Raw genomic sequence first — 27,713 nt, 5'->3', positions numbered from 1 at the left:
GCATGGCTTCTTTTATAGAGGCTTACGCAGCCTCCCATGATCACAATCTTCATACTAGTTTAGCTTCACATCCAAGCAAGCAACCAGGAAGATCATGAGCAACATTCATAGTTGAAGTTTACTGTAAGAAGACAGTGCCTAAAATAGAATCGGTTGAGCAAAATACCCATAAACCTTCTCCATAAGGTTAAACATTTTAAGGAAAACATAAGCACAAGATTTAAGGGTGTTTTGTGCAGCCGATTCTATTTTATGGACACCTTAAAGTCCCTGGAAACCAAAATCCACAAAAACGTTCTAACTATGTTATTTAGGGTCTTATGTTAGTAATTATGTGTCCCAGAAATTATTATACATTACTTTCAACCCAAAGCCTTAAAATCGCCACTTTTCTACAAGATTCTACAAAGTACTTCCTCATTGAAGACAGCAGTGCGCGAGGTGCTAAAACGCAGGAGCTTATGACGTCATAAGCTCTATATAACCTTTGTACACGCGCGCAATCCGCACCCACCCTCCTTTTGTCCTTCTTTGCCCCCAGTGACAGCGCTCCCTCGCTGTCCGTCTCCCTCCCACTCTGTGTGCCGTCGTGCTCTCTCTCTCTCTCTCTCTCTCTCTCTCTCTCTCTCGGGACTAGTGAGAGAGAGCGAGAGACACACAGGCTGGTGACGCAGGTTACTCTCTCTCTCACACACACACACACACACACACACACACACACACACACACACACACACACTCGTGCTGTGTACACAGCACGAGTGCTGTGTAACTCGATCTCTTTCTCCGTTTCCCTCCCCCCCCCTCTGTCTCGCGCTCTCTCTCTCTCGGAAAACCTGCTGCAGATGGGACACGCCCACACAGTCCGCGGGAGAAATACACTCTAAAAAATAATGATTTTCTCATGAGTTTTGCCACGACTGTCAAACCTAAATTTATATACTTTGCAACGTTTATCATCGTTCAAATTTGGCTGGTGGCTTATTAACATAGGGTCCTGTGATGTGATGAACTCAAAATGCTAAATAATAAAGAAATATTTCTGGTTTCCAGGGACTTTAACTCTGACCCTAAGGGAAATCTTAACCTAAGGTGCTTTGTGCAACTGGGCCCAGGATGACAAAGGCCCAATCACCTAAATGAATGGCACAACTCCTAAAACGATCATATGACGCAGGTCCTTCATGAAGATCTGAGATGATATGAAGATCTCACCATGTTCTCCACCTCTGCGCTCTGCCTAACGCCCCACTGGAACATGCCCATCAGTGCGATGGAGTAGGACAGCGCCAGACCCACGGCTCCAGCATCCAGCTCTAACAGGACCAACAAGAAGTGTGTAAGTGCTACTTTACTGTGCTAGACATACCAGTTCAACAAGAATTCAACAGCGCTCCCCAAATTATTATCCACAAGAAAAGAAAGAAAGAAAGAAAGAAAGAATATAAATAGTTATTTGGTGGCAGGAGGCATTTGCTTACAGTTATTGATTACCATCAAAACTTGATGGTTGCTCTTGATGATTCCATATGACTGAACAAAGCCGCTGTTTTTAAAGGATAGGTTCACCCAAAAATGAAAATTCAGTCATCGAGTCTACTCACCCCCATGCCGATGGAAGGGCGGGCAAAGTTTTTTCGTCCAAAAAAGCTTTTGTGGAATTTCACAGCAAAACACAGTTGCAGAATTCTCCTAAACAATTGAAGTGGATGGTGACCAACTTTCAAATGTAAAACACAACAGAAAAAAAAGCGCCTCCATACTGCTCAACTAGCATAATCCAATACCTTTTTTTTTACGTCAAAACTTTTTTTTGTTACCCAGGAAAGCAGCAGCAGCAGCATCGCCATTTAAACTTTTGGATCGCACTCTCAACCCGTACAGTTTCTCCACGGTCTCCACCCGTCCTTCCAGATAACGAGTATATAATGACTGCATTTTCATTTCTGGGTGAACCTATAGTATTAAAAAAAAAAAAGCATAGAAAAAGGGTCCTTACGGTCTCTGAGCAGCAGGCAGCCAAAGGCGGTGATGGTAACGAAGATGGAGCACATGCCATCGAGGCGGACAGCGAACCAGCGAGAGGTGGTCAGGAACAGGAACCAGGCCTCTATAGGGAGGGGGGGGGGGGCAGGGGGAACATGTCACCAAAACTATTGGTAGTACCACAGAAACATCATCTTTCTTTCCCCCAGGTGTTTTCTAAATGACACATGTCCAACCTAAGTAATGGACTGAAAGGTACAGCAACTGAAACTGAGCAGAACCTGAGTGCAGGTCCTGATGGGCGTCGAAGGTTTTCTGGAAGCGTTCCTCTGCTCTGAAGGCTCGGATGGTCCACAGGCCCTGAAGAGACGAAGACAGGTGGGAGAAGACTGGACTCCGAGCTGCAGGAGAGGGGACACAGGAGGGGGAAACATGTTGAAAAGCTTCCCATCTTTTTGATGGCCATATAGCTGGGATGCAAATTTTATTCTATTTCCCTAATCGATTAATTGGTCATGTTAACAATCAATTAATCGATTAATCATGATATAAAAACAGCTTTTGACTTAAAAAATAAATAAAATACAACATGTGGGTTTTTACACCTGTCTTTAGGCCTACTCAACAAGTTAATGCATGTCATTGTGCTTGTAGGCATGCTGTGTACAATGGAAATAAGTCTGATTTATTGTGATATCGTGATTAATTATTTTATACTGTATGCTTGTTGGTTTATTGTATTTTTTAATTTGTCAAATAAATTCAATCAATCAATCAATCAATCAATACTGTTGTCTTTTTGGGTGTAATTCTCTCACAATGGACTTTTTGCCTGTTTGCTTGGCTTTCTTCTTCCTCTGTATAAGCGTTGAAAGTTAAAATTCGACCTTGTGGTGTTAAATTTTTTTAGCACAAAAAAAAGAGAAAATAGTACATAGCCTAGTACATTGTCGATTCATCGGTTAATAATTCTTATGTTTGATCGATCAAATTCTTAACCGCGATTAATCGATTGTGGGTCATTAACATCCCTATATAGTCTTTTATCGTTCATCAAAAAAAAAAAAAAAAAAAACTAACCCAAACTTGTACCACTAACCTAAACTTGTACCACTGTTCCTTCAGAAGTTGTAGTTATCATAGACTGTGCTCCATAGTAGATTGCTCTATTGCTGACAAAAATGTGTTATTGTAAGTCGCTTTGGATAAAAGCGTCTGCCAAATGACGTAATGTAATGTATCTGAACAGTTTTATTATTGTCTTCCAAATTTACAGAGCCTTTTATCTTTTAACGGCTTAAAAAAAGAGATCTCCACATGTATCTGAAAGCATGCACACACTCACTCGTGGACTCCAGGCGTTTGATGTCTCTGGAGGTCGCCAGGAAGTAGCGACGGAGAAAGATGAAGACGAGGAGCAGGGGGAGCAGGGGGATGAGGATCCAGGGGATCACAGACGTGGCCACAGCGATCACCCCGAGAATCGACAGGAACACCTGCTCAGGGAAAACAAAAGAACAATTGTTACGGCATTTCAACTGGCTGTCTTTCTAAAATGTTCATCTTGGCCCTCTCAACAGAACTGAATAGACAGGGTTCATTTTTGTGCTGTTTTGCCTGAGAACTGATCATTTTGCCTCGGGTGGTTGATTTTGTTATGCTGCCTACACATTAGAGCAGGGGTGCCCAAATTCTTTCCCACGAAGGGCCAAAACTCAATCTGGGTGGAGGGCCGAGGGCCAAAAATAAACGTTGTGGAATTACATTAAAATGTATTGTGTTTTATAGAAAATTAACATTCTAAATCTAAAATAACATTTCAATATAATAATCTACTTTTTATCTGTTTGGTAATTGTAATAATTTGCAATTGGTTATATATATTTAAAAAAACATCTGCATTTGTGGGGAGCTTAAACATTTAATCAGTAAACACCCCGTTAAAAACAGTTGTATTTTCCACCTTTGTAATCAAGAGAGAAATTTGACTTAATTCACAACTTGAAAAATCCTCAAGGTACTTTGAAAATCAGCTTTATTGTCCATCTTTTGTAAACAATTTGCCATGACAATTTGCCAAAAACATGCAATATCCTGGTTGCTAATGTGGTTCCTCCTCTGGTCGTTAAGGGCGCCTGTTCAGAGGGAGGGAAACTGGTTGGAATAGCGTGAACCTCCCACGTGCTATGTCCTACCGGTGAAGCTTCCTCTGTCAGGTGAAAAGAAGCGGCTGGCTAACTGCCCATGTCTCGGAGGAAGCATGGAGCCAGTTTCGGCTCTCCCCAGATCGGCAGAGGGTGGAGTGGGGGGGAAGGGGGGGGGGGGGGGGGCGTGGCCCGATTCGAGGCTCGTCTCAACCGATTATTTGTCCAAATAATTGTCAAGTGTGTGGTGTCAATAAGATTATTGCAATGCTCCCGATTGAATCGGAGCCTGCCCGATCTCGAATCGGGCATATCAAACATGTTTGATATTTACGATGGCTGTCTCCGGACGGAACCCGCAATAGCCAATGAGAGCGAGCAGACCGGGACGCGTCGACGTGTCATACCCGGATGTTAATGCAGCGCTCACAACAAACAAGTTGTGGCAACAGCAGAGCCATGTAGCTCCTCTCTCCCCAGCATCCTCACAGCAGCTTAAAACAGGGTGGACCGCAGTTTTTTTCCGCAGACAACGGCGGATGGCTCTCCAAACATGTGCCGAGCGGTTTGTTTGCTTCAAGGGAGTGGATATGTTGTAATATGAGCTCTCAGACAGGACGTTGTTTTAGCTCATTTTGCGAGGGTGTCCGCCTGCTTGAAGTGGCCGGGCCGCTCGGTGCATGTTTGGAGAGCCATCTGCTGTTGTCTGTGGGAAAAAATTGCGGTTTTGTGGGATATAAACAGCCTAACAGTCTAGTAGTTGCTGGAATCGCTGTGAGTCGGTACTTCAAACGGCTGGTGTGTGGTCTGGCAGTCTGGCCGAATCGTCTAGTGCAGGGGTGGGCAACTATTTTTCATGGGGGGCCACATGAGAAACCCAGATTGTTGCCAGGGGCCGAACAAATATTGTCATGCCGTAACCCATGGATGGGCAACTTTGATGATAGAGAGGGCCACAAAAAATGTCCTCGCTACCAGGTTTTGCTGAGGGCCGAACGGCGCAAGCTTTTTTAGTAGTAATATGAGCAGATTTTCTGATTTTGATCAAAATATATTGGAGATTAGGGAGAAATGAGACCCTGGGACATGAATGTGGTGAGTGTCCTGGAGTTTACTCCAAAGACGTCAGGGTGTTTGTGTGTGTCCCAGCAGTGTGAGCTCTGTCCCTCACCTGTCAGGGTGTTTGTGTGTGTCCCAGCAGTGTGAGCTCTGTCCCTCACCTGAATGAAGTCCACAAAGGTCCACGGCATGTTGGAGTCCAGCTGGCCGATGTCCTTCGAAAACCTGTTTAAAACTCTTCCTGGCGCACAACACGAGAGAGACACGGGGGTCAAATTCGGAAAGAAAGTTTCGCTTCATCCTAGATTTGTGTGATTACTTCAAAGAAGTAGAATACAAATTGAAGTTCTTTTTTTGAAACAACACATTCAAGCATGTCGACGTCGCAGACGCACTCTCCCGCTTCGCGCATGCACGGTTGGGCAAATGTGCGCAGCGGATCGCCGCCTTATTATAATAGTAGGATTAATCAGTGTTGTAACAGTAATTAACCTGGAAAGTCCTTGAAAAGTCCTTAAATTTGAGGTGTGCTAACCCTGAGAATGACTCATCATCAGAGGAGAGCAACGCTTTGGTTATTGCTTGCAAGTATTTAGTGAACCAAGAAAGACCGAAGTCGCTCTCGACATGGCGTTTCACAACACCGCTGGTGCTTTGTACTTTAGCCGATGCTTACCGATTGGGTTGACGTCAAAGAAGCGTACAGGTGTGCGGAGTATGGAGTTGAACATGCGGTTGTGGAGAGCCTGTGCACTTCTCACCAGCACGTTGAACAGCAGAAAGTTCCTAGCAAAGCCAAAAAGCATGGTGGCTGCAGTCAAACCTGTAAAAACAACAACCAGCACAATATTCTCCTGTATGCTATTCAAATCACAGATATACAGTTGGCATGTTAACAGTTACAGAGTAGATAATGTCAACATCTGTTTTCAAATTACCTGCATAAATGCCCAGGTAGAAATCTAGATCCAGCACTTTGGTGACGTTGCGGCCATCTTGGATGATGGTGCTGTTCCCACTGAGCTTCTCTTGCTCTCCAGCCCTGATGACGATGATCAATATGTTAGTATTTAAAAAAAAAAAGTAGTTTATCAATGCAAATGTGGCGATCTGTGCACAACATCATAATAATACAGGAGATTAAAGTGAATGTGTAAAACTTGATTTCATTCTTACCAGTAAGCCAGCCACCAGTCCTGAACAATATATGATGCCTACGTACAAAGAAACAGGCATGTTAGTGTATGCAATCCCTTCATGCGTAACATTGCACGTCTTTAAACTTCTGAAACATCAATGAAACATTGGCACTCCTTGTAATCCCATTTTACAGTGAGTCAGTGATTACAAAATGATAATTACAAACTCCATAAAGGGTCCACTGCGACATGGTAAAACCTCTGGGGGCTTCGGGCACAGCCACCAGAGGGGGCTGTCGCAGGGAAATGCAAAGTGCCGCACTGGAGGACCGGCCCTAGAGCAGCGTTTCTCAACTGGTGGGTCGCGACCCAAAGGTGGGTCGCGGGGCCGTTTTGATTGGGTGGCGGACATTGGCCAAAAAAAATATATATATATATATATTTTTTTCATTTGAGTTAAATTCAGATTATTGAAACTGGATTAGCCTGACCAGTTTTACTTGTTTAACAAGCTGAAGCATATGCTCTGCCTGTAATTCAAGAGAAGTCTGCCTTTTCATTTCATATTTAATTTTAGTTCAATTCAGATGATTGAAACTGGATTAGCATGGCCCCAGTTTAATTAAAAGTTATGACCAGTTTAACTAAAAAGCATATAGCCTGCCTGTGATTCCTTTTTATTTCATATTACCGTAGTTCAATTTTTGAAATTATTATTATTATTGAAACTGGATTAGCATGACCAGGTTAACTTGTTTTATTATTATTATTATTATTATTATTATTATTATTAACTTGTTTAAAAACATATAGGCATGTAATTCAAGATAAGTCTACCTTTTATTTCATATTTCATACAGTTCAAATAAGACTTTCTGAGCATGACCAGTTTGACTTGTTTAAATTTAAAAACATATAGGCCTGTAATTCAAGTCTGCCTTATTTCAATTGGTTTTTAGCCCTAGTTGCACTTCTGTTGCACTTTTTTGTTCATTTGAGGTTTATAACAGTGCATGAAGGTATTGTGTATTAAATTAATGCGCCATTTTTTGTGCAATAAATTTGAGTGGTTTAAAAAAAAATCCGAAATTTGGGTCGCGACTTCATGACAAGGAAAATAGTGGGTCCTGAGGCTACACCAGTTGAGAACCACTGCCCTAGAGCATACAGCCCTCAGGGGGTCAAAATGTAGAACTCACTGCCCACCCACATTAAACAGGAACATAGCGGGGAGCATTTCAAAACCATGCTAAAGCAGTTCCTGACGAGTCATTACCAGTGCTCCCATGTATGACTGTGTTATATTGTTTTATGATGGACTGACTATTTGATTAACCAATTGTATGTGTCTATGACATCATTGTTATGTTTATTGTATTTATTTTATTGTACAGTATCTTACTGTACTTTGCTTTTAACATGTGCTCTTAATAACATCTAGGGACGGGCATTGCAAATTAGCCTTGGGCTATAAATGCTGTGATACATGTCCTCAGATGTTTTGGGAAACGTTGCGAAAGAGTATCTGTCCTAGAGCCCGACCGATATATCGGTCCACCGATATTATTGGACAATATTGGCCGTTAAGTTAACCGATATATCCGTATCGGCCGATATGTTGGCCGATATTGCAGGTCTTTTTTTATTTTGTATTTTTTAAGTTATAGACAGCATGTTGTGTATATTTGATCTTTTTTCTTAACTCAAGTTATATTTTATATTTGTTCTATTTGTGTTTTTGTATTTCTAGTTATTTATAATTATTAAATTCCCAGTTCAGTTTACTGTTTCATTGCATTGATGTCATTTTGGACAATAAAGTTTATTGATAAGCTGTAAAATATCCTGCCTACATTACATATCTCAAGTCATGTCAAGTCAAATCTTTGTCAAGTGTTTGATATTTGAGGGATGATTGCAAACATTGTGTAATATAATGTGTATACTGTATATAATATGAGAATATTGACCGATATATCGATATCTGATTTTTTTTTACACCCTAAAATCGGTATTAAAAAATCCAGTATTGGTCGGGCTCTAATCTGTCCCTACACAAATAAATAAGAATGAAATGTTGTGCAGGCTGAGAGTCCTGGCTCAAGTCCAGCAGGGCTCCAGGCACATTTCTGTCTTCTCTGTCACGCCACAAACTATTTTTCAAGGAGCAGCCGGTCATGAAGTCAATGCAAGTTGCGAGCAGGGGACAGGGCAGCGCCGGGCAAAACAGAGCGAGGCGTGGAGCAAAACAGAGTGCTTCTGGTGTGAATGGTAAGGCTCCTGCTCAAAGCTTCCGTGAAGCGCTCCTTCAGCGCTGCTTCGAGATGCTTTTGGTGTGAACCAGCTGTAGCACGATCACATACTGCACCATAATAATGCACATGGCTATAAACATTCCGTTTCAGCCACACACTACTTTTTGGAGTTTCATGCAAACTGTTTAACTCAGGGGCTCCCTGACTGTTTCATGGCCATGACCCCCAAGTAGTCTCAAATATCTCTCAGTAAAGACTTTTGCATTTAGTCAAGATTTAGTAATGAATTGCGTACCTGTATAGTGTAGGTGTATAGTAGTCAAGTCAAGTCAAGTTTATTTGTATAGCACATTTCATACACAGAGGCAATTCAAAGTGCTTCACATAAAATGGTTGACAGGAAAAGAAAAGAAAGGAAGAGAGTAAAACGGACATTTAAAAGCATCACAACAAAACTTTAAAAAAGAGTATAAAAAGTGTATTACAGGAAAATAAACGAAAAGAAGAAATAAAATGGACATTTAAAAGCATCACAACAAAACTTTAAAAAAAAAAGAGTATAAAAAAGTGCAATAGGCAGCAGGCGCAGCAGTTGCAGAAAGAGCTCAAACTTATAGAGGACTCATTGGGTTTGCATAGTAGCTGTCAGCAGTTAAAAGCGACGGTAAACATAAAAGTCTTTAGTCTATTTTTAAAAGTAAGTAAGGTTGGGGCAGATCTGAGGTCTTCAGGCAATTTGTTCCAGCTAGCAGAAGCATAGTGGGTAAATGCAGCCTTCCCGTGATTTGATTTGATCCTAGGGACAGTTAATAAGCTGGACCCTGTTGACCTAAGAGTTCTAGACGGTTCGTAGCGTGGGAGCAATTCAGCTATGTATTTTGGGCCTAGGCCATTAAGTGATTTATAGACTAATAACAGTATTTTAAAATCTATTCTCTGACACACTGGCAATCAATGTAAGGACTTAAAAACTGGAGTGATATGATCAGCTTTCTTAGTCTTCGTTAGTACTCTAGCAGCAGCATTCTGAATGAGTTGAAGTTGCCTAAGTTCTTTTTTGGAGAGACCAGAAAAAAGGCTATTGCAGTAGTCTAACCTACTATAAATGAAGGCGTGAATTAGTTTTTCTAGATCCTGTCTGGACATGTATCCCCTAATTCTTGCTATATTTTTAAGATGATAAAAAGCAGATTTTCTAATTGACTTAATGTGGGAGTTAAAGTTAAAATCGGAATCAATAATAACTCCAAGATTTTTGACTTGATCCTTAGGCTTCAGGGATCGAGACTCAAGGCATGCAGTGATTTTAGTGTATAGTGTATAGTATAGTATAGTATAGTAGTGTATAGTGTAGGTGGGGAGAGGACAGTGATCAAATAACTATCCTTATACATTCTGGTCAAATGCAGCAGGTAAAATAATAATAATAATAAAACTATTCCTCATTCTGCTGGGGACCCTTTAAACTCCCTCAAGGACCCCCGAAGCCCCCCAAACCCCACTTTGGGAACCACTGGTTAAACCAACACCATATCCCTTTACTTAACATATCCCTTTACTTAACCTTGCGCTGCAGTACTGTGCATTACCCATAAGACCAGGCAGATATTGGGACTGCCAGTGGTAGTGATTGGCGAAACTTACCTGAGCCAGTATGTTCACCAATATCACAACGAGCAGCATCAGAACGCTGGCTCCGGCTCGCAGGTACTTGATGTACAGGCTCGGCCTGATGGTCCCCTCCACTCGACTCTCTTCCACGACCGCCTGCACCGGCTCGGCCTGGATGGAGCAGAACCAGGGTGAGTTCAGAACCGGCACTGTGATCACTGCGCACAGCTTTCATTGACCACAAAATAAAACCACCGAGAAACAAGCACAAGTGCTAAGTGCCCGTCATATGAGACTAAAGCATATTAAAGCAGGACTAAACCCCAAAACACTTTTTTCAGCTTTTAACCAATATATGACTTTGGGGGTGGTGTGTGAAGAATTCTGGTCAAAAGTTACACATTTGAGACCAAACTGTTACCATTGTACCATTTGTATCATTTTCAGCAGCATAAGTTCCCTCTATGGGTTGAACACTGCTTTTTTTTTGTACCCTCAAATTAATGGGATATTTGGTACATCATGACGTCATGGTGGGTTTAGCATGCGCCCCACTAATGCGAAAAATAGTTTTTTTCCCCATTGATTATTACTGTAGTTCACGCGGCGCGGGCCCATTAAGACCAATGCATCCATGGGTAATGCCTACTGTGGCTAATATTAGCCGCTAGTTATTAGTTATGTTATATGGCAGTAAAACGCCACTGAATTACCAAATTGATATAACTTTTAACCATTTCGAGTAACACTGTTTCCATATATATATATATATATATATAACGTGGCTATATTCATAACGTTTTCTATCTCGGATGCGTTATTTCGAATCCCAAATAGGTTACGCCAAAACCACCCCCGAATTGTGTTCTGGCGCAAAGCGAGTGGGTTTCAGGACGAAACAGTCTCGAGCCACTAACGTTATCTTTAGAGCACAATATTCCTGGAATGCAAGTTTAACTAAACAGTTACATGTCCTCTGCATTCTACATCAAATTAAGATATTACGGGTTGTTTTATTTTGTATGTTACATACTTATTGGCCAAGATATGTTACTTTATGGGGGAGGAATTCTGCCAGCTAAAGGAGGGAGTATAGGCGGCCATCTTGCCTGCAGAGTTTTCAAATCAAGTAGAATACAGTTTTGCAAGACATCTGGGGGGTTTAGTCCTGCTTTAAATTACGTTGAGTTCATCCACATCCCGTTTTAGCTGTGGGGATTTTTCTTTTTCTTTTGCTGTGATCCAATCAGACGTCGCTTCACGTGAGAATTCCGAGGAAAAGGGGGTCTCATTTCTCTCGAGATACGTGAAGGACAGAGAGAGAGAGACAGAGACACAGAGAGAGAGACAGACAGAGAGAGAGAGAGAGACAGAGAGAGAGACAGACGCTGCTGGCATTATAGTGTAGATGGGATGTACCCATGCAGTCTGAGGGGCAGAGAGGCAGAGGATGCTGTACACACCGGCAGCTGGTCGCCTTCGTCTTTGGCCGAGTGCACAGAGGTGGAGCGGGACAGCACAGAGTTCAGGGACAGAGTTCGAGTCCGAGTGGCGATATCGTCCTCCTCCTCCTCCTGCAGCAGGGATGTAAAGTCCACTCCAGAGCGCTGGAGCTCAGTGTAGGTCCCCCGTGCCACCATGTGACCCTGACACACACACACACACACACACACACACTTAAATTACCCTGCACATCTGCGTTTGTGTTTACATAGCACAAATAGTAAACGCTATCTGAGCAAGAACAAACACTAAATGCTATCTGACCATGTATGCACAAGATTTTGAGATATGTTTATGGTTTAGAAATACACGGAACAAAAATATAAATGCAACACTTGTTTGTTGCTCCCATTTTTCAGGGGTTTAAATACAAGATTTGAGACTTTTTCCATGCACACTTATTGGCTTATTTGGTAAATGGTAAATGGCCTGCATTTATATAGCGCTTTTATCCAAAGCGCTTTACAGTCAGTAGGTACATTCACCCATTCACACACCGATGGCGGCAGGCTACCACGCAGGGTGCTGGCACACCAACGGGAGCAATTTGGGGTTCAGTGTCTTGCCCAAGGACACTTCGACATGCAGACTGGAGGAGCTGGGAATCGAACCACCGACCTCTTTTATCCAAAGCGATTAGTGAACGCTCTACCTCCTGAGCTACAGCCGCCCCAATTTATTTCTCTCTCATTTTGTTCACACTGTGTTCATCCGTGTTAGTGAGCACTTCTCCTTTGGCAGGATAGTCCATCCACCTGACGGGTGTCAGAGGTTAGCCTGGGTAAACCCAGCCTCCACCTGACAGGTGTCAGAGGTTAGCCTGGGTAAACCCAGCCTCCACCTGACAGGTGTCAGAGGTTAGCCTGGGTAAACCCAGCCTCCACCTGACGGGTGTCAGAGGTTAGCCTGGGTAAACCCAGCCTCCACCTGACGGGTGTCAGAGGTTAGCCTGGGTAAACCCAGCCTCCACCTGACGGGTGTCAGAGGTTAGCCTGGGTAAACCCAGCCTCCACCTGACGGGTGTCAGAGGTTAGCCTGGGTAAACCCAGCCTCCACCTGACGGGGGTGTCAGAGGTTAGCCTGGGTAAACCCAGCCTCCACCTGACGGGTGTCAGAGGTTAGCCTGGGTAAACCCAGCCTCCACCTGACGGGTGTCAGAGGTTAGCCTGGGTAAACCCAGCCTCCACCTGACGGGTGTCAGAGGTTAGCCTGGGTAAACCCAGCCTCCACCTGACGGGTGTCAGAGGTTAGCCTGGGTAAACCCAGCCTCCACCTGACGGGTGTCAGAGGTTAGCCTGGGTAAACCCAGCCTCCACCTGACGGGTGTCAGAGGTTAGCCTGGGTAAACCCAGCCTCCACCTGACGGGTGTCAGAGGTTAGCCTGGGTAAACCCAGCCTTCTATGTGACGTCACAGGCTATGCCTGTAGCGTAAGTCTTTGTGACTGATAGCACATAGAGGTCACGTGGAGGCTGGCTTTACCCAGGCTAGTCAGAGGTATATATGATGGCATATATGATGAATGAATGAATGAATGAATGAATGAATGAATGAATGAATGAATGAATGAATGAATGAATGAATGAAAGCTTTATTTCGGACTTTCAAAAAAGAAATAGTAATATACACAAGTGGTATCAATGTTACAAAATATATATATTTATAAGTGAAAAAAGAAGAAGAAAAGAAAACGAAAAATTAAAAAAAATAAATAAACAATAATAATCAGAATACGTGACAGCAACTATTAAACAGCATGACGATTGCACAGGTGTCCCATGGGCTGCTCACAATAATGCTGCCTTCAAATGGGCCAGCGTTTAGTGTGTTCACGAGAAGAGTTCACCATATGGTGTGCACCTCTTTCCATGTTGTAACCAGGTCATAAGCATGTTGTAACCACAAGCTCAAGAATTCCATTGGAAGGGCAGCATAACACATGGGAGACAGCTTATGGTCGTGAAATGAACATTCAATTGGTGGACATTCCTGCAGTCAGCATGCCAATTGCACGCTCCCTCAAAACCTGCGACAGCAGTGTGGGAATTAATTTAATAACTAAAAAAACCATGATGCAGGGGGCAAAAATTGCCCCGTGATTTCTATCATTTTCTTTTCATTCAATTCATTTATTTTCCATCTCTAACACACACTCAACACCTGCAAGCTGGTTGCCAGAAGAAGATGAAGAAAACACACTCACACAAAACTGCGCGCTGTTATCCACACTACGCCTTAGTAACTTTATGCAGTAAGTACTTTTTTTAAGTGCCCCCAAAATTTTGTAAATGCCCCCATTTTTTGACCGTGGGGGAAAAAAAGATGTTTTAAATGTCCCACACTGCTGTGACATCTGTGTCATTGTGTTGTGTGATCAACATGCACATGTTAGAGTGGCCTTTTATTGTGAGCAGTCCAAGAGCACACCTGAGCAATAATAATCATGCAGTTTAATCAGCATCTTGATATGGCACAAGCACACCTGTCAGGTGGATGGATTGTTGGCAAAGGAGTAGTGCTCACCAACACGCATTTAAACACATTCATGAACACATTTGAGAGAAATAAGCCTTTCATAGGGAATGTCTTCTTCTTTTATTTTTATCATTTATCTTTTATTTCAACTCATGACAAACGCGAGCAAAAGTGTTGCATTTATATTTTTGTGTATGTATGAAACATTATGTTAACACAACAGTAGTCTTAATGCCAGACCTTATGCTGATTGATACACTACGTTACTGCATGCTGCAGATCTCTCTCTCTCTGGGGCGTTATTATGGAACCCACCGCGGTTCCGGCGAAACCACGCCTACGCAGCACTCATTCAATTTCAACCCCCCCTAGACCTGCCCTACCAGCCCCCCACCCCCCGCACGCACACACACACACACACACACACACACACACACACACACACACACACACACACACACACACACACACACGCACACACACACACGCACACGCACACACACACTTCACACTTATACTTTTGGGTACCACTAAATCCATTTATGGAATAAAACAAAAATGGACAAATTCCTTCTGATATCAGGCTTAGGCACACCAACCTCCTTCAGGACCAGAATCTGGTCGGCTGCCTTCAGGTACTGCAGCTGGTGGGTGACCAGGATGCGAGGCTTGTTCTTCAGCAGGCCGCAGATGCACCTGACACAAACACATGCCACAAACCATCAGGCCAAGTTTCAGCAACAACACAAACCCAGAGATTACCCAGTGCATCTCTGTGCCAGAGCAGCCGATCCCTTGTACGTTTACATTAAATATCTACGTTAAAATGTGTAAAGTAAATCAGAAAGTAAATCCTAAATACCAAAACCTAATCACTACTATTGCATAGAGGTGTGGAAGTGTATTATGTAAGAGCAAGATTAAGACCGTATTTCCATTGTCTGCCTGACAGTAGCAGCACCACTCCTCTTCCTGCCTTACTTCTAGCCGCCCCAACATGGCTATATTTAAGTAAGTACAATAACACTTCATTTCCCCTTTTCTTTTTCCTGATCTTGCTTGGTAAATGCCCTATTGAGGCTCTGAATTTGACCTGTCTGGTCTTGACATGCTTGGGAGTTTATTTTACCAGTGTTTGACTGATATTAAAATTTTGTTGCAGAGCAAATCTGGCACTGAATTTGTTGTCTGGGGAACAACTGACTGAAAGTGATATTACAAAAGTAATACTAAGATGAATGAATATATATATGAGATGAGGGAGACCAACAATAAGTTAAAATGGAGGGGGGGGGGGGGGGGTCACGTTCTTAAACGATCTAATCCTTAACGATCCGCCTTTACAAGACTTTTCTCCTGCTTTCATGTGATGCTGAAGCCTTTCCGCTCCAGCTTGGAAGCACACTTCCGCTGGGTGGAACCCTCGAGTATTTTCCCCTCACGTTGTAGTTTAGGAGTGGAGACACGCTACTCTCATATCTACAAGTATTGTGTCCACAAAAACACACCTCCTATCTTCAAATGTGCATTATCTTCAAATGTTGCTTGCTGTGTATTTGCGGAGTCCTTTGTTTCTCTGTGAAGCCCTTTGTGACGCACACTCATTTTGATCGAAGTGCGTTATTAATCATTTGAACTTGACTGGCTTGATTTATGAGCGCTCGGTGGCACAACAGTTGGGTCAATACAAATTGGGAGGTCGTCCAAGCAGGTGCTGTGATTTGAACAATCACCATTAAGAACTACAGAGGGGGACTGATCAAGTCGTTGGAGTTCAAGTACAGGATCAAGCTTGGCAAACTGGGGGGGTCGTCCGGGTAGTGTAGCGGTAGATTCCCTGCCTACCAACACAAGGGTCGCAGGTTCGCACCCCCGTGTTACCTCCGGCTTGGTCGGGCATCCATACAGGCACGATTGGCCAGATTAGGGGTATGTGCCCTGATCGCTGCATTAGCGCCTCCTTTGGTTGGTCGGGCGTCTGCTCGGGGCTGAAGGGAACTGGTGTGAATAGCGTGATCCTCCCACATGCTACGTCGCGCCGGCGAAGCTCCCCGCTGTCAGGTAAAAAGAAGCGGCTGGCAAGTGCGCATGTGTCGGAGGAAGCATGGTGCTAGTCTACGGCTCTCCCCAGATCGGAGGAGGGTGGAGCAGCGACTTGGCCAAGTACAATTGGGGAGAAAATGGGGGGGAGAATCAGAAAATAGTAATAATAAAAAAATTAAATAAAAGCTTGGCAAACTGGATCAACAACATATTATGAATAACTTTTTTGTGTGTGATGAAAACTCCTCATGTTGAAGCATGTCTCTGGCTTTAGCCACTCACTGTTCAAACAGGTGCCTCCCAACCTCAGCATCCACTGCACTTAATGGGTCGTCCAGGAGGTAGATGTCAGCGTCCTGGTACACAGCTCTGACAAAACGCATGCGCGCAAACACACACACACACACACACACACACACACACACACACACACACTTTTTTTCAGTGTCTACCTACTAACACTTGGATACTAATCCATGTGAAAGAGTATATCTTACCAGACCTCGATAAAATGCAAGTCATTCTTAAATGTGTGTGTTTTGATAAGTAAGTTCCAAATGGGTGGGGTTAGCCATTTTCAACAATGTGTGGCAGAGAGTCAAAACAAACCTAACAGCATCTGAAATGTCTTGAAACAGGAAATCCCACCCATGTGTTACCGTAGATTAAAACAGGTGTAATTCTGACCGTGGTCTTACCCAAAGTAAATCTAGTAAAAACTCTTGAGAGTACAAAAGCTGGTCCATTGGAATGGATGGAGATGTCACAGCTCTTCTATTATACGGCTCTGGTCTTACCTGGCCAGGTTGACGCGAGCTTTCTGCCCCCCGCTGAGTGTGGCTCCTCTGTCCCCGATCAGCGTCAGGTCTCCGTCTGGGAGCAGCTCCATGTCCTGGATGGACACACAGACAACTGACTGTAAATACTGTTCAGCTCACTGTACTGGACACACAGACAACTGACTGTAAATACTGTTCAGCTCACTGTACTGGACACACAGACAACTGACTGTAAATACTGTTCAGCTCACTGTACTGGACACATACAACTGACTGTAAATACTGTTCAGCTCACTGTACTGGACACAGACAACTGACTGTAAATACTGTTCAGATCACTGTAGTGGACACAGACAACTGACTATAAATACTGTTCAGCTCACTGTACTGGACACACAGCCAACTGACTGTAAATACTGTTCAGATCACTGTACTGGACACAGACAACTGACTGTAAATACTGTTCAGCTCACTGTACTGGACACAGACAACTGACTGTAAATACTGTTCAGCTCACTGTACTGGACACACAGCCAACTGACTGTAAATACTGTTCAGATCACTGTCCTGGACACACAGACAACTGACTGTAGTGTAAATACTGTTTAATACTGTGTAAATACATTTCCTTCTAGTCAAATCTCCACTCTTTCCACTCTGCATTATCCAGCTGGCCCAACAATCATGCACATGTTAATATTGGATTATGTACAGCAGGGTAGCAATTTAACTTTTTTGCACAAGGGCTTTTATTCCCTTGATAAAACAAAACGATAGAAGAAAGAAAAGAAAAGGAAAGAAAATAAAAGAAAGAAAAAAGTCTAAGATCAGAAAGAATGTCTAGCAGAGGTGAGGAGTCAGACTGTCAAGTGTGACCGCCTTACATATATTTTGGTCAGAGAAGGGTCACTACTTTTTATTTCAGAGCGCTCCAAATCCTTCCAGTGACCCCCCCCCCCCCGCCCCCTCCACCTTCTAAATAATACACGTTCCCTTAAAACCTTTTCCATACATTTCTTAGGGCACATTCTTAAACTGTTCTATCACACTGAGTCAGCACTCAGCACATTGCCTGCATAGCATGAGTCAGCACTCAGCACATTGCCATTTCACAGTCATGTCATCATGTGATGGCATTAGAAAATGTCTACCTGGGTTATGGTGCAGACATAAAAGCAGATGAGTTCAATCCGAGGATAAGTTACACCAGTGTTGTAAACTGTGTGTGGAGGTTCAGCTGGTTTGAACTCTACCACTCCTACACTAATGAAATATGGGCCCAATTAAAAGACAATTCCAACTGAGACATGTGTGTCCAGATTGCTGGACTGCCATCAGTCTGTCTGTTGGTCGATATTTTCTGATATTTTCTGATGCTTTTGATATTGTATTTTTGATATTGTATGTTGTGAGATATTTCCATTATTTTACGATGTAATTGATTGTATTTCTGGAATGACACTATTTATACGTCATGTCCGTCTACTGTCAGCACAATGCTGAGGAAGGCTTGTGCCGAAACGTACGTCCATTGATCATTGATGTCACTGCTGCTACTGAAGGTATTGAAAAACAACCAAAAGTATTTACTTTGAGTGCTGGCTTTGCTGTTGCTTGTATTGTTTGCGCCTTGCACCGTAGCTTTTGAAAAACATTTTTTTGAGAGTGCTCACTTGTCGTGACTAGTCAGAAAAAGAAAGGAAAATTTGTTCAATATGAGCATCAGTTGAGGCTGCAGTTAGCTCAGTTCATTGGCTCATGCTGGCTTTCCGATGTCAACATCTGTCTCCTACTCTCCTATGTTCTCCTATGTTCACAAAATCCCGCATTTTGGGGTCATTTCCTGTTGATGAAAAACCACACCGAGATGCAGTGTTTTGCATTTTCACAAAGTGTGGATATTTGGTGCCACCCCAGTTGGACTTGGAATAGCATTGTTCTCGCCTGCCCAAAGGAACCAAACTAAAAGGAGAAAAACATTCCAGAGTTCAAACATGCTTGGTGTGTGAAAGCGCCCTTTTGTGTCAACAACAACCTTGACTTGCAAGAGAACCCACAGATCCATTTCCTTCTGACAACCAAAAGCTGCTACTGTGAAGTGTGAACACAGCAAAGTGGATGCACATCAAAGTGCCTCGACGCCCCTACTCCAAACTAGTTTCGATTCTGAAGCGTCAAATGAGGACCCGGCGCAGTGAACAAAGCGTCTCACAATCTCATGCTCCCCAAACAAATCTCACTACAGTTTCAGATATAGCAACCATGTAATATATAACTTACAATATAGCAAGACTCAAAGTGGGTATGCTCTTCTAAACACATCGGCCTGCAAAAAATATATTTCCCTGCATGTCATGATGTTGTTGTGTTTTCCTTCCTGTGCACGACAGACAAGTAGGACGACTCCAACAGCCTCTGACTTACAGCGGCCTCAAAACTCGTGTCAAATTCCTTGTCCACCACTTGTACCCGCTATAAAAGCAAATAGATTGTGATGCGTGTCTCACCCGCTTGAGGGCGCAGGCCCGGAGCACCTTCTCGTACTTCTGGGGGTTCAGCTCTTTGCCAAACAGGATGTTGCTGCGGATGGTGCCGGGGAAAACCCAGGGCTGCTGGGAGGCGTAGGTCAGCTGCCCTTTGACCTTCAGCACCCCCTTGTCGTGAGGCAGCTCTCCCAGGATGGAGCTCAGCAAGGACGACTGGTGGGACAGGCAGACGAAGATAAACATCTCATAAAAGGTTTGACCTCCAATTTTCTCCTGAGGTAAATATTCACACATCAGCCACCTAACTAGTGTGAGTGTCAGTCTCAATAAGTCTCCTTCCTGCCTTCTGACAACCAACCAGCAGGCTGGAAAACAAGACGAGTTACAGAGTGAGTGACCTCTCTGACCTTTCCAGCCCCCACTGGTCCGATTACAGCCAAGAGCTGATGTGGCTTCACAGTGAGAGAGACGTTCTGCAGAGATGGAGAGTCCAGACTCTGTAGGGGGCGTAAAAGAAATATTGAAGATATTGATACACACATAATCCACAAATAATGAACCTAGAGCCACACAGATTGAACAGATTCACACCCAACGCGCCTTTGGAGCTGCCAGCGCCTTTCTGCAATTCAGTCTCTATGTAAGGACGCGCCAAGCGCGTTCCTCTTTCAAGGAACGCACCTGGCATTTAAGTGCTGGTGGGGTCTAGTGTTTTTTGGCGGAGCACTCTGGGCATTTTAAGCTGAAAAAAGTTTAACATTTTGAGGAAAAGTGCGCTGCTCGTCTTTTCACTCCTCCTACCTTTTCTCCTCTCAGAGGGATCTGCAACCTCCGCTGCTGACAGAATTGGCAATAATCTGGCTTTCATGTTGACAGTGAACAACAGCAAACAGACGAAACCAGCTGGCTACCGTCCGTGTGGTCGTTGTGTCCTGAACTGTCCTGCACGCGACCGCAGGGGAAAACAAAACGAAGCACAAAAAAATGCTCCGTGCTCTGTGTTTTGTGCACAATGGAAGCGCTCTCAACATGATTTCCATAGCGTTCTTACTGAAAAAAGCGCGTTGGGTGTGAACGCCGCCTAACCCTGTACAGTATACTGCAACAACATGCAAGAAACAGCAATAACAGTTTATTTCACTGTGACAATAAACATGGAAACTCATACTTGATGCATACCATGCCCGAAGACATTTATAGATTTATGCATTTGTGTATACAGCTAACTCGCTAGCAGTGCTACCAGTCTCAATCAATGCTGGTTTTAACATTACAAGTTATTAACCAATTTACTGTTTTGGCTGACAACAAAGACTGCAAAATATGTAAGTCTATGTCAATAGAAAACCTCAAAGTAAGCTAACATAGTAAACAGAAAAGAGATGTTTTTGGAGTGATCAAAACATGTGGATGAGAGATGAGAGTGTACCCAGGCAGTTATGTGAGATACATTTACATTACATTACGTCATTTGGCAGACGCTTTTATCCAAAGCGACTTACAATATCACATTTTTGTCAGCAATAGAGCAATCAACTATGCAACACAGTCTATGACAACTACAACTTTTGAAGGAACAGTGGTACAAGTTTAGTTTAGGTTAGTAGGTTTTTGTTTTTTGTTTTTTTAAGAGAGAAAGAAGTTAGTTCAAGAAGGGCCCAGATGGAGCTGAGTGTGTACCCAGGCAGTTATGTGAGATGAGTGTGTACCCAGGCAGTTAGCTCACCTTGTCCCAGTAGCAGATCAGATCTTGGATTTCCACAGAGACCTCCGTCTTCTCCTCCTGCGGCAGTACAGCACGGTTTTTCGTGAGCTCATCCAGCTGCAAGAACTCCTGGGTTGTAAAGATGGATAGAATAGAATAGAATAGAGAATAGAATAGAATAACTACTGGGTTCAAAGGGATATTATCCAAAAACATATAACAGTTTGTAAACGCTATTTATCAAGTAATAATAGTATATTTTTAAGTAATTTGAGACAACAGATATTTTTTGTTCTGTTATTTGTCTCCGCCAAAAAAAGGTTCCCTCAGGACTTCACGAACACTACCAAGTGTTGCCAAGCAACAGGTAAACTGTTTCCTGACTGCAAGCTAGCTACGCTAGCTACTTTTAAGTTCACACAGAGGATTTCAGCTTACCGTTCATAAGTAAGGTCAAATGTATCCATAGCGCTGTCGCTACTGCGCACAGAAAAAGGCTGTGAGCGCATCCGCATCCTAATCAACGTTACATTAGAACAGCTGAAGCAGAGTGATGTGCATACAGTGAAGCATCCCATGCTGTTATACTAAATATCAGCATGGATGGAATGCCTCTTGTCCAATCAAATCGCTTGGCTAACTGTTGTATAAATCATATACTGTATAATTATGAGACACATTCAAGACCCTCTCTCAACAACATTAAATCTAGATACTTTTTAAAGGAGTCATATGCTGCTGAGTGCACTCACTCACTGGTAGGGTGAGGGTAATTTCACACCGTCACGAACACACAACTGCCAGGTCGGCAGGTTTAAAATTAAACTGGGAGCAGCTTTTAAAGACATCACCTGCACTTTAGGAAGGTGACATGTGCTACTAATGTCAAATTACTGCACAACCTTCTGAGACAAAGACAAGGGGGATCATATAGAGAGCCAAAGTCAACGTCACTTCCTGCTTTAGCACTGTACCAGAGATTTTGATCCGCCATTTATTTTCCCATAGACATTTTGTAAAATGCTTATAAAAATAGTTTTACGGTTCAGCTATATTTAGAATCTGGAGAGACCATAGAACATTTCACTCGGACCAAAACTTAAAAAAACAACATCGAAAAAATATTTTCTTTAAATCCGCATTTTTTTTTAACGTTTTGGTCCGAGTGAAATGTTATGCGGTATCTCCTGTTTCTAAATATATCTGAACCGTTTGGTTTGAACAAGTACAACTATTTTTATAAGCATTTTACGAAATGTCTATGGGAAAATAAATGGCGGAGGAAAATCTCTGGTACAGTGCTGAAGCAGGAAGTGACGTTCACTTTGGCTCTGAGGTGGTGCCTTGGCAGAGCCATGCCATTCCCATCATTCCAACATGAAGCCAGGTGAGCGCGGCTGCCATGGAAACGTGCTGAATGAACTGAGTAGAGTTTAATGACTTGTACTCTGATCTCAGCAGGTCAGAGTACAAGTCGAGCATGGAAGTCTTTTTCTTTTTGTCCTTTTAAAGCGCTCCTCCAGTTAGATTTTCTACCTGTTTAACCGTTGGTGTTCTCTTTCAAACGCTCTATGTTTGTATCGTCGCACGTCATCCGATTCTGAGCCAAGAACTTACATCGATAAGAACTGAAGGCTAATAGGTTGTTCCACTGCAACATCTTGGCAGCAGCGCTGTTGTCAAAAAAGCACAAGAACTTTGTCTCTTGCCTTCAATCATCCTTGCGCTACGGCTCAAGTTAGGTCGGAAACACCGTAACGTTAGCTTCACTGCAAGCCACATTGTTGCCAGAGCGTGACTCGAAATGGTTAACAAGCGAAAGTTTCAGTCACTCAGTGGCATTTTGAGCCTGGTGAAGTGGTTACAGCAGCAGGCAACGTAGCTAACAGCTAGCTAGCTAGTTAACATGCCAGCTCGTCCTTAGTCAGAATCGAATTGACATGATGTATAACTTAGCGTTCCATTGAGTCATACGTCATCATTCCATTGGTCAGGACATGACTCAGAATGAAATATCTTAAAAATAAGATACACTGGGGGGGCTTGGGCTTTAATGACCATTTCATCATCCTCACTGTCTTTACCATTTGCAAAGAAAAATATGCATTTTCAAACATGCGCGTATCCATAAGTGTCTAAAAATGTATACTGTATAACGAGGGTAATTGATCAGACAGTGGTCTCATTAAAAGCTCTGAGCGCAGACATGCTCTCAGGGGGCTAAGGAGACAGTCCTTAGTGCAGTTAAAAAACAAAACACAACAACATCCAGTTAAAGCATCGAGGTCAAGTGAGCAAGTTGTAGTGCTACAAATGTGCACACTGAAATATCAACAGAGGGCATAATCAATATGCTGTCTTACTTAAATGGTCACTTGTAGAGTAATATGTGGATTTAGCTCTCCAATGTGATCACCGACACAGAAAGGATGTTTTCTGTTACCTCTACCTATTGATAGTATTCTGTTACATCACCACACGGCCATCTTGGTAGGAAAATAGTTGATTGTAATCAAGTAACAGGTGATTACAATCAAATGACACAAACAGCCAATGAGCTGTGTGTATTGTAGCACCATTTTGGTAGGAAAATGCTTGTGACATCATGGGAATACTATGAATACCCAAAAGAAGAAACATGAGAAATGGAATTTGATGTTTGGAAACATGCAGGTTATATATCAATGTGTGTACATCTGTGTGTGTATATGTCTACTCAAAAGGTTTTCTGTGACTATGCTTACACAAAGGCAAATAATTTAATGAATGACCAAATTAATCATAGTCCGACTGATAATTCAACCCTGTTTAGAGTGCTGGGGTAGCCTTTGACTAAAAACTAATACATTTTCAGATAAAGGTTTTAATTAACATGAAGCCCTGACACATGCTTTTCATCCACTCTCCAGGCGACAAGCTGCCTGCGGGTCAAATCAGATGGGTGTTTGCTCATCAGATGCTTCTGTGCAAATATAGTGGCCGCAGACCAATTTATAGCGGTTTGCAGTGTTAAAGATATTGCTCAGCTTTGTTTGATTTTTCCCTTGATTGCTTTTCCTTTTGGTCGATTCCCCTTGATCACACTTGTGACCTTTGTTTTGGACTTCTAAGATCATAAGCTTGTCGTTTCTCTCGTGATGACGATGTACCAACCACTCTGTGTGTATAAAAAGACCTTGCTAAAGATAGTTGACTTGCAATACAAGAAAAACATGAAGAGAGCACTGTGCACAACAGTTGGCCATATGGCACACCTGAGGATGTAAACAGTTAACAGTTAACAGTTCTTTTTTTTGGGGTGGGGTGGGTGGTTAGGCAGATAATCGTATTAAGAGGCAGCATGCAAACGTAGTCGCTACCAGTCTCAAGTCAATGCTAGTTAATTTGAAAACCATGAGTAAATATTTCTCTACATTTAGCAGATCACGAAAATGATGAATGCGTGCCAACAGCTAATTGCGTGAACATAACAGTACGCAATTACACTCCTGATGACAGCAGTTTGAGACTGACAAATCATTGAAATTGGACAGTGACACACCTTCGCCTAACAAAACCAGGTACAGACCAAGTAAACCCTGGAAACGTCATGAGAAGCCACCTCCGTACCGTGATCCTGCGGATGCTGACGCGGGTCTCAAACAGCTTCTCGATGGCCGAGGGGAAGAAGAGGGTGACGGTGAGTCGCACGGCGTTGTACAGCGACACCGTCACAAACACGCGGCTGGCCTCCAGGGTGTTTCCCAGGAGCACGTACAGCGTGAAGGTGATGAAGACGATGACCTTGCTGGCTGAGAAGAAGGAGGCCATGTTCAGGCCGCGCAGGTAGGAGCTGTTCATGATCATGGAGATCTCCTTCCTAATGAGACACAGAGCGCCAAAAGTTACACGCAGGATTCATATTGATCTGAAGTACTTTTCTAGCAGTGTGACTGTATAGCTCATGGCCCATTTCATCCATAAACTTTTGATGAATCCCTTGAATGATACGAAATGCGCAATATAAAAGACAGATGGTTTGATGAATGACTGATATGATGCTATACAAAGAACCACAAAAAAGCTCCAGACATTTTTCCATGTGTTCCGCCACTAAACATTTTTCAAACATTAAAATCATGAACAAGCACTGTTACACTCACGTTGGCTGTGTTTTGGCACTTGTGATGTCATTTGTGCATGAATGACATCACTGGTCCACAACTTGAACTCAAATCAACTCTCAATAACTGTCAAACTAAATGAATATCTGCAAAGCTGTTTACAGTTTTCGGATATACTACGTGTGGTGGGATCATGTGCAAAATAAATCAGCATTGTTTTTCGGTGGAGTGTCCCTTTAAGTATTGTCTGGTTTGGGGCTCTTATGCTCCCTGTCTGTTTCCAGAACAAAATGTATGGCCGGTGTCATGTGTGCCTCCGGGCGACAGCAAACATGACGATAATATTGTGCCCGGGGCTACAACACACAGACAATGCTATTGAAAGTGAACCTAAGCCTACACCTGTCTACTCGCAAGCCTCAGGCTGCCCCTGTGTTTTCCCTGTGCTAATGTGTCATTTCAAACAGAGAAAGGCAGCAGTGGCCCTGCGGCACGCCAACGGGAAGAATTCAAAACATTTGTAAGCATTCCAGTGTTGTACGGTACCTTACAACCAGATCATCTGGTTCTAAGACACAACTGTGGTAACGTTACAAACTACACTTTCTCCTACAGAAATAATACTGTCGTCGGCCATATTGCACACACGGACACGGCTCTAGACTGCTGAATGTATACTATGATAAAATTCATAGCCTCATAAATACATTCACGAGGTAATGATGTTGGCGTAGTACCATGTGTATCAAACTGTAGAAGTTGTCAGTATGTCTCTGCACCAGTTTTACATTTGTTCTCTGTGATAAATGATTGCGGTTCTTCTGACATTAATTCGGTCGATTGAACCTAGTCTCGGCTCCCAGACGTTTGGTGAGCGGCGCCAATAGCGCCACCTACGCCAAACGTCTGGGAACACGTTTTTTGAGTCCGTTTTATCTGATGAAGATTGAGCACACGGTAAAAGCTTTGTCTATCAAGCTTGGCCTACCGTCTGCGACGTGTTGTCGGCCCAGGGACGCCGCTACTGCAGAATGTAGGCCCGCCCTCAAGACTCAGGATTGGTTCTGCGATGCAATGTTTTTTCTAACTCTGATATTGTATCCACCCCACTTTTAACAACTAGAGGTGGGGGGAGGTTCTCAGTCTCTACTGAGCGAGGCGGATAGAGACTGAGAACTGAGTCTAAATTAAACCAGAAAACAACCACAAACATCTTCAGCGAGCTGTATGTAAGTGATATCCACACCTGATGGCTGATGTTTGACACCATGAAGAGTGTCACTTACTAAAAGCTGTTCAACGGAACAGAACGTGAATTTCTAAACAGAAGTAAGGATTTTCTCACTATGGTTTCAGGATTTGCATGTCGGGATGGCTCTCTACCAATTGCCTTTAGTGCAGGTAATTAAGAATGGCTTGATTTTTGCACTAGGTCCTATAGGCACAGCACCATAGATGACGCTGGCGTCTAACATATTGCTACTTTGATAAGAGTGCATGCCTGGAGGCGAGCATCTTTAAAAGGAAACTGCGGTGCTTCGAAACACATTGTTGTGCAGCTCTGATTCACAGTGATCACGCAGTGTTGTGAATTTGAGTCTTAAGCGGAAAACACACTTCTGCGTCCGAGGGGTGCGCCGTGGCAGGGCGAACCTGTCGGCGTAGCTGGCGTGCAGCTCCTCGAAAATGTGTGACTCGACGCAGCTAACGAGAACAGCGCGAGTATAAAATAATGGGGGTAGACGGGGAGGTAACAGGACAGAGCGAAAGCTATTACCAAAGTATATGCACTACATTCTCTCCCAGGGCTAACTTCTAGTCATTGAAATCCTAGTAGTGGAATCACACAATTTGCTCATTTTGCTGGGGGCTGTCAAGCTGACGTTCGAGTGGATAGACCAGCTCCAAGTTGAGGCGGATTCAGAAGTATGTTTCAGCCTTTACCCTCCACCTTTGTCGCATGTCAACCACATCGTTGTCTCTCTTATCTACACAGTCTAATATAGACGAAGTGGTGCAAAATCCTTCCAACACTCAGGCGTACATCATGGAACTCTTTAAAGTAATATTGTTAATGAGGAATATTCTTGAAAGGCACCTAAGAAAATACTTTTAAAAATGGTACAAATTGGATTTGTGTAAACGGTGAATAACAAGTAAGTGCATCCTAACTACGTACTTACAGCTCACAGCAACATGGCGAGGAATATGAGAACACAGGAAACTCTTCTGGTGCATTTCGACCACAGAGTACCGCATAGTATTGCCTTTTGCCTCTACTCGCTTTTGGTGGCACCTGTTGGTTTTCCACTGCGTGTACCCCTCAATGTGCCCACCCCCACAACTGATTGTCATAGCGATGCCGCATGAAACTTGCCTTGCTGTGAAAACTGTGTTCGAGGTCACAGCGACCCTATAGATGTGCA

The 27,713-nt window shown here is 43.2% G+C and overlaps 1 protein-coding gene across 1 annotated transcript in view; it reads right to left on the bottom strand.

Annotated features, from left to right (window-relative positions):
* The window catches only part of abcc4 (ATP binding cassette subfamily C member 4 (PEL blood group)), a 53,619-nt gene that overhangs the window by 8,448 nt on the left and 17,458 nt on the right, over positions 1-27,713 (bottom strand). The window contains exons 8-24 of the mRNA XM_083634352.1: positions 24,794-25,043; positions 21,206-21,313; positions 19,887-19,976; positions 19,501-19,692; positions 17,012-17,106; positions 16,497-16,583; positions 14,771-14,867; positions 11,658-11,840; positions 10,228-10,365; positions 6,366-6,403; positions 6,128-6,231; positions 5,866-6,012; positions 5,351-5,430; positions 3,332-3,482; positions 2,268-2,387; positions 2,000-2,110; positions 1,216-1,316 (exon numbers count right to left, since the gene is read on the bottom strand). Coding sequence (XP_083490478.1) covers positions 1,216-1,316; positions 2,000-2,110; positions 2,268-2,387; positions 3,332-3,482; positions 5,351-5,430; positions 5,866-6,012; positions 6,128-6,231; positions 6,366-6,403; positions 10,228-10,365; positions 11,658-11,840; positions 14,771-14,867; positions 16,497-16,583; positions 17,012-17,106; positions 19,501-19,692; positions 19,887-19,976; positions 21,206-21,313; positions 24,794-25,043 — 2,092 coding nt within the window. The remainder of the gene's footprint in view (positions 1-1,215; positions 1,317-1,999; positions 2,111-2,267; positions 2,388-3,331; positions 3,483-5,350; positions 5,431-5,865; positions 6,013-6,127; positions 6,232-6,365; positions 6,404-10,227; positions 10,366-11,657; positions 11,841-14,770; positions 14,868-16,496; positions 16,584-17,011; positions 17,107-19,500; positions 19,693-19,886; positions 19,977-21,205; positions 21,314-24,793; positions 25,044-27,713) is intronic.

This window comes from Poromitra crassiceps, assembly GCF_964638095.1.
Source record: "Poromitra crassiceps genome assembly, chromosome: 3".
Classification (NCBI taxonomy): Eukaryota; Metazoa; Chordata; class Actinopteri; order Beryciformes; family Melamphaidae; genus Poromitra; species Poromitra crassiceps.
The sequence above is the reverse complement of the archived record's forward strand: the minus strand, read 5'-3'. Positions and strand labels throughout refer to the sequence as shown.